We start from the raw sequence: 17,702 nt of genomic DNA on the forward strand, positions 1-17,702 counted from the left end.
TTCCAGGGCTAAGGTACCTAACACAAGAATCCTAAGTCCCTTCCCCATACCCTGGAGTTACATAAGCAGTAACAATTGCTGGAGAGAAAAAAAGTAGTGATTAGTAGAGCAGCCAGAAAGTTGGGCAGGGATCTTTAGCGATTCAGCTGTAGTGAGTCATTACCCACACTGGGGGAAGCTTTCCAGCTGCACTGGAGTCACCTGTACTTCTGTAAGTATTTCTGTAAGTAACCCCAATAAACATCATGGTTCAGGAAGACACCCTGGGGCAGAATCATTCCACTGATCTATCATCTCTCCGCCATCCCCAGGAAGTAGCACTGTACCTGCTGGATTCTCAGGGATTCCAGTTCCCTCTCCAAACGGGTCCGAAGTCGGTGCTCCAGCTGCTCGCGTTTCTCACAGGCTGCCTGGAGCTGCACTAGGGCCTGCTGCATCTTCTCCACCTTATCGACGTACACTTGCTTCTTTTTCAGCTGGAAATGCAGGGTGGCAGATTTGCGAATGGAAAGAAAAGATGGCAACAGAGTTAGTTATGAAACCCCCAAATCCAGCCTTGTTCTGAGATTTCCTCCTGTTTCAAAAACTTAACATAGAGTAGGGAACCCTGATGGCTCCTTGGCCTGGAGAGGGAGGGAGGGAGGTATGGGTGGAGGGGAGGGGAGGGAAGGGGGAGAAGGAGGGGAGGAGATGGAAATTTTAAATATAAAAAATAAACCATGAAAAAAATAGTTTAATAATAAAAAATTAATAAAAAATATAAAATAAAAAAAAGAAGGAACCATGAGATGAACCCTTGGAATAAGCAGCTGGTTGTCATGTATATCTTGTACATGTAATGGGAACAAAGAGGGGAGCCTCTCTTGAACCCTTCTTCCTTCCTAAAAGGTTTGTCTTCCCCAAAGCTACGCCCCTCAAAACAATACCTTAGACATCAAGATGGTCAGTTGCCCACTTCTGGTTGCCCTCACCTCTGCTCTTTACTATAAATGAGGATGTCTGAGGCAAAGTATGTCTCATTTTAGTTCTCAAACTTAATAAATGCTAAAAGGGTGGGAGGAGAAAAAAGAACAATGTTCAGTTTTACCTGGTAAAGAAGCCTACCTCTTTGTCTTTACATTGCTTATTTGTGTGTAGAGGGGAGGATGGAGAGAGGGGGAGATTGAGAGGAGAGACACATGCTCATGCATACAAATATGGTCACATGCCCACATGCCTCAATGGGTCATAGAGTCAGGAGACAACTTGTGAGACTAGATTTTCTCTCTCCTTCCGCCATTTGGTTTCCAAGGTATCAAACTGAGGTCGTCAGGTTTGGTGGCAATCCCTTTACCAACTGAGACTTTTCACCAGCCCATAGCCCTTTAAAATACTGTCTCCTTTCTTATACTGGGGCCGGAGAAAATGGCTACTAAAGATATAAAGAAGGCAGATAAGTCTTTCTGTAAAATATCCCTAGTTATGATCCAAAATAACCCATTGGTTTACTTGGAAAACTGCTGCTTCTGTAATTGGTATGCCACGTGATGGTACAAATGCTTTTGGTTCAGGACCACAGTGTCCCACATAGTTTTTATTAAAAAAACAACAAATAATTTGAAACTTATTTCCCGTGTTGAGGTTGATGACTGTACACTCTTTACTTTTATTCTGGAACCAAGGATCCCTAAATACTCAAATGAATCAACCTATATCCCAGTGAATGATTGAGTAAATCATGATTCTCCAGATTTGCAAGTCTAATATACCAAAGAAAAAATCGAGATCACTGGAAATAAGAATGTGAGTTCTCTGTGCCCGTTTAACTTACGAGCTAAATCCTGGCTCAGCAGCAACGAGGGAGGAAGTGATTAGAGAGCCTTAAATGAGATAGTTATACTTCACTATCCAAGAGAACTGGGAAATGGGCAGGCAGTCTCAGCGGCTTGCTTGCAAAAGAACAGACTCTGCTTCTCACAACACCTTTCCAGCATCAGCCAATCCTAGGAGAGCAACTTGTAGCCTCTTTCTAAAACAGAAATCCTCCCAAGTGAGGGACACCTGCCATTACCATTCCCTTCAAGGATAATCTTCACCCCTAAGATTAAGAGTAAAAGTATTATTGCTAACCTGTACTAAAAAACTAAACCCAGACATTTGACTGTGGGTAATTCCTAAGCCTCAAATGACCTCAGTGGGTAGCTGCGCTATAACAAGTTGCTCATTGTACCAACACTGTCCACATGGATGAAGCCAACAGGACCCATCAGGACTTCTTGGTGTCAAAACCAGCTATCTCCTTCATGGCAATGAGTCTCCATCCCCATTCTTATCTATTTCCATTTGCAAACAGCACTGCCACTGACGGGTGGGGCAACAATATTTGTTTCGAATCGTCCTCTTTCCAAGTCAGAATTACTGAGCTTTCTCCATGGGGCAGGAAACCCATCTTACATTTTCCTGCCTCCAGACCTGTGCATCTCCGTTGGCCATAAGAAGGCAAAACTTGGTAAACTGTTTCAATGTTTTGTTGACATTTCCTTCCAAGACAGGCCTTGTTCAATCTAGCACTGCATGCAACCCAACAGAGGCAGATTTAAGTCTAGATGCTTTGCTATTTAAAAACATTTCCTAGGATATAAAATAAACAAATAAGTCATCATATCCTGCCTTTCAATATGCTTAAACATTTCTTTTTGGACTAGCACGAGCAAGACATTTGGGCTGCAGGGAAGCCCTCTGCCTTGCTCATTTGTTAGGCATTTGGTACGGGGGGGGGGGGGGAATCATTCTTTATCCTTCACCTTTGGGGTTCCATAATGTTCCTGAGCTATTTCGAGTTGAATGCATTATTTGTGAATCATGCTGAAAATCTTAAGGGAGCAGTTCTATGCTAAGTAGAGAGATGGGAACTATAATTACAAAGGCTTACAGCAGTTATACTTAAAGGCAATTAAACATAGACAGCATGCCGTTCTTGCCTTGATACTGAAATACAGCAATGTAAGCGCTGAAAACTGAAAAGCAAGCAACCCAGCGTCACGCCAATCTCCCTATGCCCTGCCTTTCTCAAAAAGGAAAAGTAAATATCCTATGAAAAGCACTCCCAGAAAGAGGGAGTCACTAAGCCAACCCCCTGGATGAGAAACCAACGTGGGATGAGGATGTTCTCTGAGTTTATTGAAAACAGGCATATAGTTTAGACAAATTCTGGCAGAACAAGTTAAGAAAAGTAAAGACCCTATTGCTTGTCATACCTCTCTTTCTCCCTGCCAAGGGAAGATTATAGCAAACAACCATAAAACACCACAAGTGCCTGGGAAACGCTTAACCTCTAGGTATGTCACAATGGAAAGTGACAATTCTTGAATGCCGCCCATGCGGGCTTTTATGAAGATTCCTAAGTCAGTCATCTTCTAACTAAGTTACATACTCCACATTTTGTAGCGCATCTCCAAGTACCACAATCCATGCACTTACCTATCCTAGATTTATATATCTTATTTTTAACTTCATCATGGTGACCTCCCTTGTCTTCTCTGCCTCTCTTTTACAGTTATTTTTGCTGTTAAGCTCCTCAAATATTAGATTACTAATTGCAACAGTAGACACCCTCCCAATTTTATCTTTCAAGGCCACTGGAAATATTGCTGCTTCTTTCTTATGTAAAGAACATATAGGTAGTAGCAATCTAATGTCCTAAGTTCTCATAATGCCTGAGTCCCTATCCTGGCATTCTCATTTAAGATCTCTGCAACTTAAGGAAAAGGTGCTTAAATCTCTCTGACCTTCAGTTTTTATTTCTCCCCTGAGCCTTTATTACTCATTAGTCAATAATATAGATATAGCACTAATGTGGCCTGTTCCTTTTTAAGGATCAAATGAGATAACACAGAAAATGCTTGGAAGAGCATCTGCTATAAAATGTCCTTGGTGTTTTGTTTTGTTTTGTTTAGTTTTGTTTTGTTTTGTTTTCCTTCTACTTTAGGGGAAAAAAATTCACCAAATCAGACAGGTTCTAAAGGTCTCAATCGTGAATGTTCATCACAAATAACTTTAATGTGCTTCTCATTGTCTTAGTGACCGACCCAGAGGATAACATCATTTAATAAAAATATAATCAGATAAACACTAGGCTTCATATAATTTATGCAAAGAAGGAACTAAGTCTAAATGCATAGAAAAAAACTATTTATTGAAGATACAGTTAGAAGGAATCATTGAGTACTACTACCAATATTTCCTTGAAATGCTATTGTTTGGGAAGGAGAGGTCTTCTACTCTATGACAAAAATACTACTTTGCCTCTGACACAAAAACCCTTAAACGAAGAAGAACAAGAGACCTTGTCTGTCTCTCTCCCCATCCCATACCCATCATATATACACATGGAAACCTCTACTTGACAGCACAGTGAAAGATAAAGAAACATGGTGGCAATGAGGAGACTTTAGTTCTAGTCCTCAGTTGGCTAAGGATGACAGCTTCCCCATTCTCTGCCCCAGAGTCTCTGTTAGCAAACAAATGTGGAATAGGAGGAGAAGTTCAGGAATCAGCAAAGCAAAATGGCCACTACTAAGCCAGGCCACAGAGTGTTGACAGCTGCCATTCCAGCCATTATGACTGAGTATAAACAGTGCAACCAACCCTACAATGGCCTCAAAAAAATCAAAACTATTATTGTTTAGTGCCAGCATGGTATTTTAGAGACAAAAAACAAAACAAAGAAACAAAAATCAAAACTCATCAATCTCTGAAGGTTCTCAAAACTTCAAAACTGTATCCAGAGTTCTAATGTTTTGTGGAGACACTCCTATGGATTGGCTGCATCGCCTATCTCCTCTATTGTATATGTGTGTCTTGGGATTCTATACAAAACAGAGCTCTGTCTGTCTGTATTCATCTCTTCTTATGTCTGATGTTTCTTTGAGAGAAATGGCTGTCCACATTACACCACTTGCTTGTTTGTCTGAGACAAGAGTTTTTCTAAACTGCCCAAGCTGATCTCAAACTTAAGATCCTCCTGCCAGAATGCTAGGATTACAGGTATACTCTACTACACCTACCATGACATCTGTCTTTCTATAAAATGGATACATCATTGTTACATAACAATACTTTTGCTTCTCATATACCCTTTGGTCTTTCACCCCAAATTGTTTCACTGCTTAGGAATTCCTTCTCCCACAAAGTTTTGAGAAGTTAAAAATAAAAAACCACTAAACTAGACAGATAATAAATTATGATGATCTCTACAGGTCTTTAAATTCCATAGTTCATAAACCTAGGAGTTCACTTTTCAGATTTAACAATGAACTATATCTAAGAGTGTTAAATAAAATAAGGTCTTAAATAGGGCCCTAGAATATTGTCTAGTCATAACTATGGGGGATAAGAACTAAGAACATGCTGTGTGTGTGTGTGTGTGTGTTTATGGCAGATCACAAAAAAATGTTCACTTCTCATAGAATCCTAGATGATTTATTTTTGATGTCTTTAGTGTTCAAGGAAATGATGAGTTTCCAAATCCACAAGAGTGGCTCAGGTCTTCATGTGGAAAATGAGTTTTCAAAACCACAGATTAGTCATTCTGAGTTTCTAATCAAGCCCTGTACCCATGAGTTCCCAGAAGAAGCCAAGTAAATCCATCATTTCAACCTAAATCCCTCTGGTTATCCAGTGAATAGAAGAAATCATTCCATCCATTTAAGTTTTCTTAGTAAGCACTAGTTCACAAAACTTGTCAAAGATATTTCCCTTCCTTTACTTTCTTCTAGCCCATATTCTCTCAATTTGTCTCCTTAACCCATTATTTCCCCTTGCCTCACCTTTGGTCCACCTTATCCTCAGCTCATCCATTTTTGTCTCTCTACGAATGCTTCTTAACTATTTATTTGTTTGGCCAAGTCACCATAAGGGTTTCAAGTCATCCCAATTCAGGACACATTTTCAAAGGAGAATCTTATCCAAGTATCATGATGCAGGCCTGCTTGTAATCCCTACACTCCAAAGACTGATGATGGAGGAACAAGTGTTCAAGACCAACCTTGACTATATGAGTCAGTCAGTCCCCCCACTGTGTGTGTGTGTCTGTCTGTCTTCCTCTCTCTCCCCCTCTACCCCTCTCTTTCACACATACACACACACACACTCACACACACACACACACACACACACACAGAGAGAGAGAGAGAGAGAGAGAGAGAGAAAGGGAATCATTAAAAATTATAAGAAATAGGAGAAAAACAGCAGAAAAGTAATTCAATAACAAACAAGGCAAATACTCTTGAGCTAAATCAATCATCTTTTCCACTGCACTTCTGCAAGAATTTGAACCCATTCCCAAGAATTTGGCAGATCCCATAACCTCTTCTGACTCAGGAAAATATGATCCCTACAAATGAATACCACGTGACGGCATCACTTCCCTCCTTCCAACAACTGTGGGTGTCTTTCAAACTGATTTTTAAAAGATAGCTATATACAAAATCAGATTTAGAATACCCCAAGATAACCACTTGCCTCAGGCCTTCACAGGAAAGTTTTTTAATCCATCATTTTCTCATTGCTTTACAAGAAGACAAGAAGCGGGTCTAGTGGAGCTGGCGATTTCCCTAGATTTCTCTCTAACTGTCCTACCTTATCTGTGCTTTAATATTATCATCAAGGCTCCCAGAGAATAGAAAATATGTCTTTTGCTGTTATTCATTTTCTTTTTCTCTTGTTACTCGGGTTCAAACCCAGGCCATGTGGGTGTCAGGCATGTGCTCCACCATTGAGCCACATTAACAGCTATGTATAAGTAGAGCGAACAAATTATTACACTAGCTAAGAGAACACTGACATATGCAGGCACCCATCTTCTCAAGGACACTGAGGCTGATGCAGAACTAAATGCAGTGCCTTTAATATATCTAAACTGTCTCTTGCCTTCTATTGCCTACAAAACAGTATTTTGTAAGCATCATATGGGCAGTATATTTTCTTGATTCTTCTCCTTCATACAATGAGCTTTTATGTTGCCTCATGAGCTTTCAGGAGTTTTAGCTTGATCTGATTTAGTTTTACCCGGTGACCCCGCTCTAAGTCAGGATTCACACTGAAGCAATTTGGTAACACTAGCTTGGTATTAGCAAGCTGCCTCTGTCCTTTGCCAAAACGTCTGTGGTCCGCTGGTAGATATTAAAAGACTTAAAGAGTAGAACACTGCCTCTGGAAACTTGCTACCTTGTGAATAAAGAAACTTCCAAGGCTTCTACCTTGGGAATTTAAAAAGCCATATAGTCATAAAGGAATGAGTGAAAGACAAACTATAAGAGGTCACCCCATCTCGATCTGGTATGTGGACAAAATTTCTTCTTTTTGAACATGCTGGATAAGACAGCCAACACCCACTACAAAGAAACTGCACTGTCATAGGCATAAAATCTTCATCCTTTGACGAAATGTTTTTTAAATAAATTGATAGTCCATTGTCAGAGCACTCTGGGAAATGCCTGGATGCATATGTATCTTATCCTATTAACCCTAAGAGTACACATAGTTTACTGTCGTAGACTTCACTCAAATGTATGACATTTTAACTATTATATAAGCTTAAAACTTCATCAACGGAGTCCAGCTGGTTAAAAATTATTGGAGAGTGTTAAACATATTAATGTTTGTACACAAGACATCTTCCTTTCCTACTGGAAAGGAGGAATCTGGTGCATTATGTGGTAGAGAGATGATACAGCATAACGTAACTTTAGAACAAAACAAAACAAAAAGCCAATAAATTTAGTAGTGAGGGACATAGAAAGATTGACAAGGGATAGCCCTTAAGAAGAATGCTGGTGGCAGTGGAATAAAACAAGATGGAGGTACATTTGAGAAGTGCCTGAGAATGGACTATCTTGACAAGAGCACAAGTCTAAATCATCACCAGCCACTATAATGCCGAACAGGTTAACACTTTAGCCCCTTCTTCAATCTCTATAGGGTTGATTATAGCCCCAAATCCTGTTCTCTGGCTCTCCACCAGTCCTCCCTCTCACCTGCTGTTTTATGTGTTTCTGTACCCTGTGCCCACTTTGTGTACCCTCGGCATCTTCTCAATCTGAGTTTGCCAAGTCCCTTTTTCCCACCATCCCTGAAACAATCACGCAAGCCACTGCTTCAACTCTGTATTCTCCTAATGTAGCAGCTGGCCAGGACCCCAGGCTGCCTTGAGTCTTGTGAGAAGACATGCCAGACATCCATGGAAACTCCTCGGTGAGGTTAAAATTAGAGAGGATGGGGAAGCTCTCTGTGAATGTGAGAATATTGTGGTTGCTTCAGGACACAGAGCTCTTTTGACACATTTAATAAATGTCCACTTCAATAAGACACATGTGTCCCAAAAGATAACGGTAAGGAGGTTAGGAATGCATTATTTACCTCCTCTGGCTGTTGGCTACCCAGGCTGTAGACTGATTTTAAGGTCTGTATCACCATGACTTGCCAGGGGAACAGATGTATTCATGCCTGTCCTAGCAGAATAGCTCTGTAGATGTCACAAGAGCATTGTTCACAGAGGAACAAGCTCATGTCTGCATTGAACTTGGAAGAAATTGAAAGTTAGGGCTTTAGGAAACCAGTTCTTGCCTGAGGTGGCCCTCCTGTGGAATGCTTTCAAGAGTGGCTGCAGAAGCCTATGGGCAGGAGGCACAGAGGATTAGAAAAATGAGGTGAATGTCACGGAATGTACCTACATGCTGGCTTTCAAGAGGCGAAGGCATAAAAAAACCCAAGGGTCCTTGACTCGATACACTTATAATTTTCCCTGCCATCTTGGTGCAATGCAAACTAGTTACCTGAATGACCCTGAGCTTGAAAATCTGGGAAAAGCCTCCCCTCACCAAAGGCCTGTTTGGAGAATGATCTCAGAAAGCTGATTTGCAAAACAGGCAAGAGAACTTTGCCCTGAAAAAACTCCAAATTTCTGAGCAGTAAGGAAAGTTCATAAGGCCCCACCTGAGCCATTCAATGTGTGTTTATATAGAACACAGGCAGGTCTTTCAGTGTCTCTCTCTCTCCTTTCCAACATGGCCTTCCTTAAGCCATGTCCATCAAGCATAAGAAAACCTTATCTGCTCATGAATCAATCTCAGTCTCCCTTGTTATCACTTTGTGTCTGGAGATAGGTTCTCATTGTATATTTCTGTCTGTCCTGGAACTCATTATGTAGGCCAAGCTGCCATTGGACTCCCCCAAATCCACCTACCTCTGCCTCCAAACTGCTGGGTTCAGAGGCATGTGTCACCACACCCAGCATAAAAGGCATTCATAAGACAGACACAGTCATTGATTCTGTGAAGGTATTACACTAAAAAACCCACATCAAACTGTGACAGAGTTAGTGAATCCCAAGAATCCATACTGAGCAGTTTTAATCCTGAATAAACAAGGCCTTCTGGGGAATCAGGCATATCAAGGCAATGTGAGAAGGCTTTGAGGTGCTGTTGTTTTCCATGATGTACAAGTATGTTTCTAAGACAGAGGACTGAAGAAGTAGAACACATTATGTTGATTTTCTACAACTTAAAGTTAACATTTCGGCCAAGTCAGGCTAAAGAATGTCATGGATTACACGGTCTTTTCTCCTAGTAAACTAAGCCTGCAACCTAACTCCAACCAGTCTTTAATGCTCAATGAGAACAGCAGGGCAAATCTGTACATCTGGAGATCTCCAGCAACTAGGGCCATTTTCAGTGAGGGGCAGGAAGCAGGGGATTAAGGAAGGCAGGGAAGACATTTCATATACAAGAGCCACAATGTCATTTAGTTGCTAAAACTACAATTTTATTTGGTTTTGGGTTCATATGGCTTTCAAATTGTAAAAAAAAATGGGGGCTATTACTATTGTTTTCAGAAAATGTTTCACTATGTAACTTAAGCTGGCCTTAAATTTGCTACCTTGCCCCCAAGTGGCTTCCTACTAGAGATCCATGAAAGTTATTATTTCTCTTAAAACAATTCAAATTTCAAGATAGAATTTAGGAAGATTTGAATTTCTTAGTCAATTTACACTTCATTATCACATCATTGTTGGAATATACTCATTCCCAAAAGTTCAATGTTGTTAATTGTACTCTAGTACAATCACAACCAGCATTCAGGATTAATTAATTAATGACAGTACAGCAGCAAAGTTTCCTGTTTTTCACAGGAACACAGTTTAGTGTTGCAATTGAGTAACTTCTACTTGGAGACTAATCAAATACATATTTAAATCACATTTTTAATAGTTCAGGGACCCTTGTGTTTGTTAAGAGATGGTTCCATACACTCACACAAAGAGCTGGCAAAAATTCAGCCATACCACGTAATAAGCCACAGCCAAGATCTTTACCAATGCATTCTCCTGACAGAAACTGTAACCTCTCCATGGGTTTTACTTTGTGTCAGACCTGTGAAGCCAGCTTCCATCTCCAAACCACACTGTCAAATTCAATAGCAAAAGATGTGGCCATCAACATGCATTTCTGACCTAAGACAAGGGACAGGTTTGACTTCCCTGTGGGTGTGGGGAGAATAGGACCATTCCAATTTCAAGATCATTGGAGGACTTGAAAATATCTGGAGTCATCCTATCGTTCTATGCAAACAAGGCTTTAAAGTTCAGAAAAAAAAAGAAGCTTAAGGCAGGGCTAGGTAATAGGGAGAACATAGGGTATTAAAACCATTTAGTAAATGAATGGCAGAATGAAAATTGCCTCCTTTGATTGTAATAATTTTATATTCTGGAAAAAACGAAAGGAACCTGTAGAGAAAGAAAGTGACATCAAAATCAACACTTTCACGTTGGCACAGTTGTAACGAGAAGCCAATGAAGGTCCCTCTCTCTGTGGGAAGACTGTTTAAGCTGCATATTCAAAAGGATGAGAAGGCCAGGAACTCCCCAGACCTCCTACTATCGGGCTCATGTGCTACCTGAGGACACCTACCTCTTCTTCCAGCTTCACCACCTTCGCCTGGGCATTGCTCAATGCCTGGTCTCGGATTTCAATGTGTCGCCTTTGGTCTTCATTGGTAGAGCGAGCAGTAGCCAGCTCGGCTTCTAGCTTCTCCTTCTCCCGCTGGCTTTCTTTATCTGTGAGGACATGGAATATCAATATTGTCTTCCTGAAGCTGGGTCAAAGCCTTAAGTGAGCAAAACTAATATGCCATATGTATTAATTACTTGACAGTGTACACTCTTCTAGAACATGGCTAAAAGAATCAAAATTTACATTTAGATTTTATCACTGGATCAACCACTAACTTGTTGCATAAATAAGTAATGGATAAGGAAATATAAAATGTCCTAAAAAGGATTAAGCACTACACAAAGATGAACACAAATGTATACATACATACACATACAACACAGAGTAAGTTCATTTCCTTGGGTTTGTGTTTGCAAAATGTTTGGCAAAAGAGCAACTAAGCTGAACAAAATTTCCCCCACTATCTTCTTATTTCAACATACCAAAGAGTCTAAATATGTTATTTCATAAAACAGAAGCAACCTCAAATCCTACTCCTTATGCAAGAACCGTTTCTGAGATCAAGACCATTAGAAAACGTGTCCTCTCTAGGGAAAGCCCGATCCAACACCATGGCCAACCTAACTCATTTCGTTTCAGTACCTACCAAGCCCGGAGTTTTTATAAAGGGAATAAGGTAAAACTGGAAGCCCTCTTATGTTCTTTCCTACCCTTTCTTCTGCAGGACAGATTGGGGACGGAGGGACTGTGGGAAAGAACGAGGCAGAGTATAAGGGAAAATTAATTTAGAAATATGGGCATCAATTTCATCTAAGCAAATGACTAGAGCTTTTACAGTAATAAAATATGTTTGTGTGCGAACAGTGTACTTTGCATATATGTGAACACACATGCATGTACACATGCACACAAACATATTTAGGGATGTAAATCTATGTACAATGTGTAGCCATGTATCTGTGCATGTGTGTATCTGTGTGTATATGTACATTTGCATTGATAAAATGTATGTCATTAGAATGGAAGAGTCACTAAAGAAGTTGGTCTAATTACTGACTGCATTCAGAAGCAGAGTAACACACATAAAGATGAAAGCACTGAGAAGTCTCTGTCAAGCAGGGTAAATCAAAGATACTAGAAATGAAGAGGAGAAAGATACAGAAATAGAGAAAATAGAATCCAAAGAGCATTCAATCCCTTATCTCTGTTGAGATAAAATTAAACAACTGATATCTATAGCAAAATGTGTACTAGGAGATGATATAGCAAAATGAAGTGGTATTTATCTCAGCCATGCAAGAGTGGTTCCATAAATATCACAGCTCTTGGCCCTAAATCTATGATAAGCCATTTAAACAGGACCTTGACTCTAACTTCTACCCTGTCTTGACCTTCCTGACTTCAACATGAAAAGCAGTTAGGCCAACTACCAACCATAGTTTACATTCTTTTATTCTAAAATAGAATAATAGAAAATTGTGACACCATTCTAACAGAGATTTAAACAGCTGAATTAAGAAGAAAAGATTGAAGAGAGATCTACAGAGAGCTCTCACGGAAAGTGAAATTCACAGGGCAAGCTTCTGTCCTCAAAGTAGGAGGTAGGTGGACAGAGAATCACAATTTACCAAGTTAGAATTCCATGGGCAAAGACCATGGAAACCATGGGAGCTGGTTCCGAAACCCGGCATTATAATTGAGGAATCGCTAGCAGCTCAGTATGTGCAAATATGAGAGCTAATTCCTGGGACAGGCACTCATACTGGAACACCCACATTTTTTGAAGTTTTTTGCCACCAGGTGTTCATCCAGGTTCTTCCAGGAGGCCAGAAAAAAATATGTTATCAGCAGTAGGAGGGGAAAGAAACCATCATGAAACAGACCAGACATTTTGTTTTTCTCAACAAGACATGCCCTGAGGAGAAACTTTAACTAAAACCTAACTTGCAGAAATACTTTGGATACTAAGCAGTCTGGAGGAATGATGCTAAGGTCCATTTAAACATGTCCCAGGCCTCAGAAGAAATACCTGACTCTAGGCCCCTCTGATCACACTGCAGTAAACAGCGGTGGGGACTGAGCCACATTCATAAGGGTTACAGTCCAAAAGCACAGACTCAAAATAAAAACCAAAAACCTAATCTTAGTGCTAGAAACCATTCCACTTGTTGACCAGCCCATGCCACGTCAGGAAGGAGTCTTATGCTCAGGACAATACAAGGCAAGTATTGTTCAAAGACTTGACTACTGCAGTCCTTCTTAGCCACCATGTAATTCCTGCTACTCAACAGCATAATCAAAATAGCAGTACTCTTTTTAAACTAAAGGACAAAATGCACACAGTTTTGTAAAAGACACAGCCTGCATCAGGAGCAGACCCAGGTAAGTCAAGGATGTTAGAATGGTCAGATCATAACTTTGAAATGCCTTTGATTGATATGCTTTAAGCTTTTAATAAGAAAATGTAGACAGCATGCGAGGACAGGAAAGTTATATAAGTAGAAAGATGGACATTCTAAAAAAGGATAAAAACACTTTACAGATGAAAGTACAGGCAACATTGCTGTTTTTGTTAATCCATATTAGTTAAGGATCCAATGAGATAATATAACATATTTAAATGAGAGTAACATGAAAAACACCAAGAAAGCCCATTAAAGAGAATGACAATCACCGTCACCATGATTGATGATGGAAAAGAATTACTGTTTCAAAATACATCTTTTACAAAGATGTGAATGATTCCTTTATATTAGTTTTTACAATGTGAAGGCTACGTCTCACCTGTAAAAATAGCAATTTTGTTTCTGAATTCGATACTAAAGTATAGCTACAAGGGACCTTGGCATATACAGCTACAGCTCCTCGTGTTTTTCCAGGTAGTTCTCTTGTTATCTAGGACAAATCTCATACCAGAAACTCAAACAAATAGATTTGGACCTTATCTTCATGATGCCAGCATGGCCTCATTTCCCACTGTGACATTATATACATTGATCTGATAGATGTACCTTGAAAAGCAATGAACATTTGCTGAATGTTCACTATATATCAGGCATTGTGCTAGCTTAATCCTCAGAACAAGGATATGAGGTATTATTCTTCTCTTCTCTATTTTGCATATGAGGAAACAGGACTTGGAAAGCAAGCACTGCATTGTAAGAGCTCCCACATCTGGAAAATGAGGAGTGGATTCCATACTTAAGCTCAACCTATTCAAAATCTTTTCTACTGTACCCAACTGCCTTCTGGGTTAAACTGCTTCTATCTCTCCGGCTGCTGGAGTATACTCCCAGGGAAGGCTTTTCAAAAGAGCTTTCTTCCTTCCTGCTACAGTTCCCACCTAGCAGGGAGGTTTGGATGCCCAAAGGCAAGAGAAATAAAGGGGTCAAAAGGCATGCTCTCTTCCCCACCTAGTTTTAGAACTGCTGAGAGTGTTTCACACTGCTGTTAATGTAATTTGGTTTAGCAAATAACTATATTTTTTAAACCCACAGCAGAGCTCCGGGAGCACCTGAAATAGCATTTCCTCACAGAGAGGAGTGTAAGCTAGCAGGTCCAGGGCAAGAATCCATATGTTTTGTTTTACTCTGGGAGACTGCCACCATCTTCCTGCCACTGAACTAGCTTCCAGGGTAACCGTGACACCACAAAAGCAACTTCCCAATTTCCCCTACGTTCTGATGACACCAGAAAAACTGCATTCCTCACTCTTAGACGAAAGACAAAGGACTGGGAGGCACAGGGCAAAGAGGAAGAACAAAACTGTTCAGAAGCCGGAGCACAACAGAGCAACCCAGGCAGGGATGGGAATATTGAAAGGGAAGATCAAACAGACTTGTAAAAGCTCACTGGAAACTGCACAGAATGACATGAAAGGGTCACTGGGAGGCCCCAGCAAAATAAAAGAGTCTGACAAAGTCCCCAACAAGCAGGATAGCAGTGGGAGCTGCACTGAGGGAGGCTGGAATAGGGCAAAGCCAAACTTAGGCATCTGCAGAAACAAGGACAGTTCATCTGTTCTCAACCCAATTTATTCTCCCAGTGGACTCCATCTACTATGAAGTTTTTATTGTTGCTTTTATTATAGCAATTGGAAAGAATTAGGCATTGTCTAGCTGGGTGGAGTCCATTAGGGGCCGATAAAGAAGAGGATTAATTCATTGTTACAGTCCTAGGAGTATTTCCAGACAAAGGAAACCCTATTATGAGGAAAGCACAGTTCTGCCCAGCGCTGTACCCTCCAACTCTGCAAGCAGAACCATGAATTCAGGTCATAGCAGAGGCCTGTCCTTCTCTGGCTGTCTTCACAATCTCCCAATCAATCGCAATGATACGATACAACAGTAAGCGTTTAATAGGGGAACCCCTAGTGCAGGCTGGGGATTCCAAACACTAATCATTGTCCTGCATGCACATCCCATCTCCCAGAGCCAGTATATGGAAGCACCTACAACGATCCCTTCAGCATGAATAAGGACGAGATTCTCTAAGGTCTTGTCTCCAGTTAGCCATGACAATGGTGGGGGACCCACGTGGGCTTTTTCTGACTTGGTCCAGAGTGCAGTGACTGGAGCAGCCTTCCTGGTGTTCCATGCAGCAGCAGGAGAAAGACATTCATTCTCTCCTGGTTGTTTTGAGAAGGCTAAAGTGTCAGGCACCATTGTCATAAACTTTTCTTCCATCCATATCAGCAACATTTCCAGAGAGGTTACTGCCCATCCGCACATTCATACCTGCCTGTAGCGTTTCCAGACTTACTTTTGGCAAAGAGCTGAGAGATGGTTTTCCTGGTGTCCTCTGAGCCCTCGTACTCCTTTTCCGCCAGCTGCTTGTTGGCAGTCTCTAGACGGTCTGCGGGATGTGCAGAAAATCAGCAGGGCTTTACACACACCCTTCCAAGCACTTGCTGTTTGTCGTCTAAATACTGGCCTTCGGCAAAAGGCAGCATCTTTTTTTTGACAATAAGGATGGGTGACACAGACCCGAGTTTGCAAATGTGAATCTCAAAACAGTACAAGACCTACTAAAGCAAGGGCCAGTGTAGGGAATGCATGCCTTCATGGGTCTTATGGGTATTATGGAGCGCAAAGCCAGCATGGACAATGTAGTAAGCTCTAGGCCAGCCTGAACTCTGTAGACCTTATCTCAAACAACGAACAAACAAACAAAACAACTATCAGGTTAATCCTACCGGTCCCTTACCTCTCAGATCTCTGTTGAAGTCGTGCATCCTTCGAATCTCACCCTCCAGCTTGTTCCTCATAGCTTTCTCCAGAGACTCTCTTTTAGAAGACGACTTCACCAAATTCTCATAGGCCTCTGAGACCCGCTGGATTTCTGTCTCCACCTTAACATTAAAAAGAAAGATGGTGTTGCTAAAAGTTTAATGGGAAAGACAGTTTAGAACCGTACATACAACACTTCAGTGGCATCTTTTTTTCAGAATTTACATATGGCCAAGGAAGCAAGTGTAACATATTTTAAGAACTAGGTTTTCAAAAAAGACTGTGAACTCAGTAAATGATTCGACTGCTTCATAGGATTTCCATAGGACAAAGGTGTGTGTGTGTGTGTATTTCTGTTGGGGTGGAGTGGGGGCTGGGCATCGTGATTTCTGCCTCATGGAAGGCAATAAGATAAAATAGACTTCACACGATTTTAATTTCTGTTTTTTTTTTCTGATTTTGAAACTATTAATAATACTGTATATTATATAGTGATAACTTTCTTTTGAAGCCCTCAAAGGACTTCTGTGTGGTTCTCTCATTTTGCCCTGACATCTGCCCAGGCAATGTAACTTGCCCCATGTTAGCAGAGAGTAGTTAAATCACCTTTACCAAGAACAAATCAGCAAATAGCCTCATGCAGTATAATTCAATTCCCTTTCACAACTAGCCAATCAAGATTCAGACAGTCAAGAAGACACAATTACGCTGTCAAGTATGCAAATCCGAATGAGAACATCCACATTATCCTCTCCTCCACTACAATCAAGCCAGAGAACTTAGGGTCAGGAACAGCCAGAAGGGAAGAAGGAGCAATGCAAAAAAAGAAAAGAAGTTATCCCTGGTTGGGGGAGGGGAAGAAAATAATTTCAGGGAGAGATGGCATTTGGAGTCAGATCCTGAAAGTGGGATTGGATTTCAATGGGCAGAGGTGAGGGGAAGGGTATTCTATTCTGAGTAAGCAAATGCATTCCCAGAGTGGCCAGGAGTCTCATTTGACTGGACACTGTGTGGTAGCCACAGGGAAGCTAGAGGGATATGGCTGTGAAGGTAAGGGCAGTCAGGTCATAAAATGGTTTTAAATGCCAGGCATTTGGACTTTATCCCGCAGTCACCAGAGTCAGTTGGAAACTAGTACTGATTTTTAACTCGAATTCATAATTTGTGTGGTTTTATGACACTTCTCTGCAAGTCTTATAAAATGAGAAGGAAAGACCAACGTTCTTGTCCAGAATTAGCCAGAATCAGGAAGAAAAGACGAAATTAGACTCCAGAGTTTCTCTGCCACCAGGCCAGCTCCCGTGCCTGTGCAACAACCGCAGAGATTATTTGCATATAATTTGTATAAGACAAATAAACCCCATGGCCTATTAAGCAATTTTCAAATTAAGGATGACTCCTGTAACCACTCTGCATTTCTACTCGGCTTTCCACTCTTCCTAAACAAAGCTCACGGTGCTGGGGGGCGGGGGAGGGGAGGGATGCA

General features: G+C 40.9%; 1 protein-coding gene across 5 annotated transcripts in view; it reads right to left on the reverse strand.

Moving 5' to 3' along the window:
• Amot (angiomotin) overlaps positions 1–17,702 on the reverse strand; it is a 61,794-nt gene that overhangs the window by 16,610 nt on the left and 27,482 nt on the right. For all 5 annotated transcript variants that reach the window (XM_038317195.1, XM_038317196.1, XM_038317193.1 and 2 more), the window contains 4 exons: positions 16,194–16,338; positions 15,750–15,842; positions 10,947–11,092; positions 327–476 (listed from right to left, as the gene is read on the reverse strand). In XM_038317195.1, the coding sequence (XP_038173123.1) occupies positions 327–476; positions 10,947–11,092; positions 15,750–15,842; positions 16,194–16,338 (534 nt within the window). The remainder of the gene's footprint in view (positions 1–326; positions 477–10,946; positions 11,093–15,749; positions 15,843–16,193; positions 16,339–17,702) is intronic.

Source organism: Arvicola amphibius, chromosome X, assembly GCF_903992535.2.
Source record: "Arvicola amphibius chromosome X, mArvAmp1.2, whole genome shotgun sequence".
NCBI lineage: Eukaryota > Metazoa > Chordata > Mammalia > Rodentia > Cricetidae > Arvicola > Arvicola amphibius.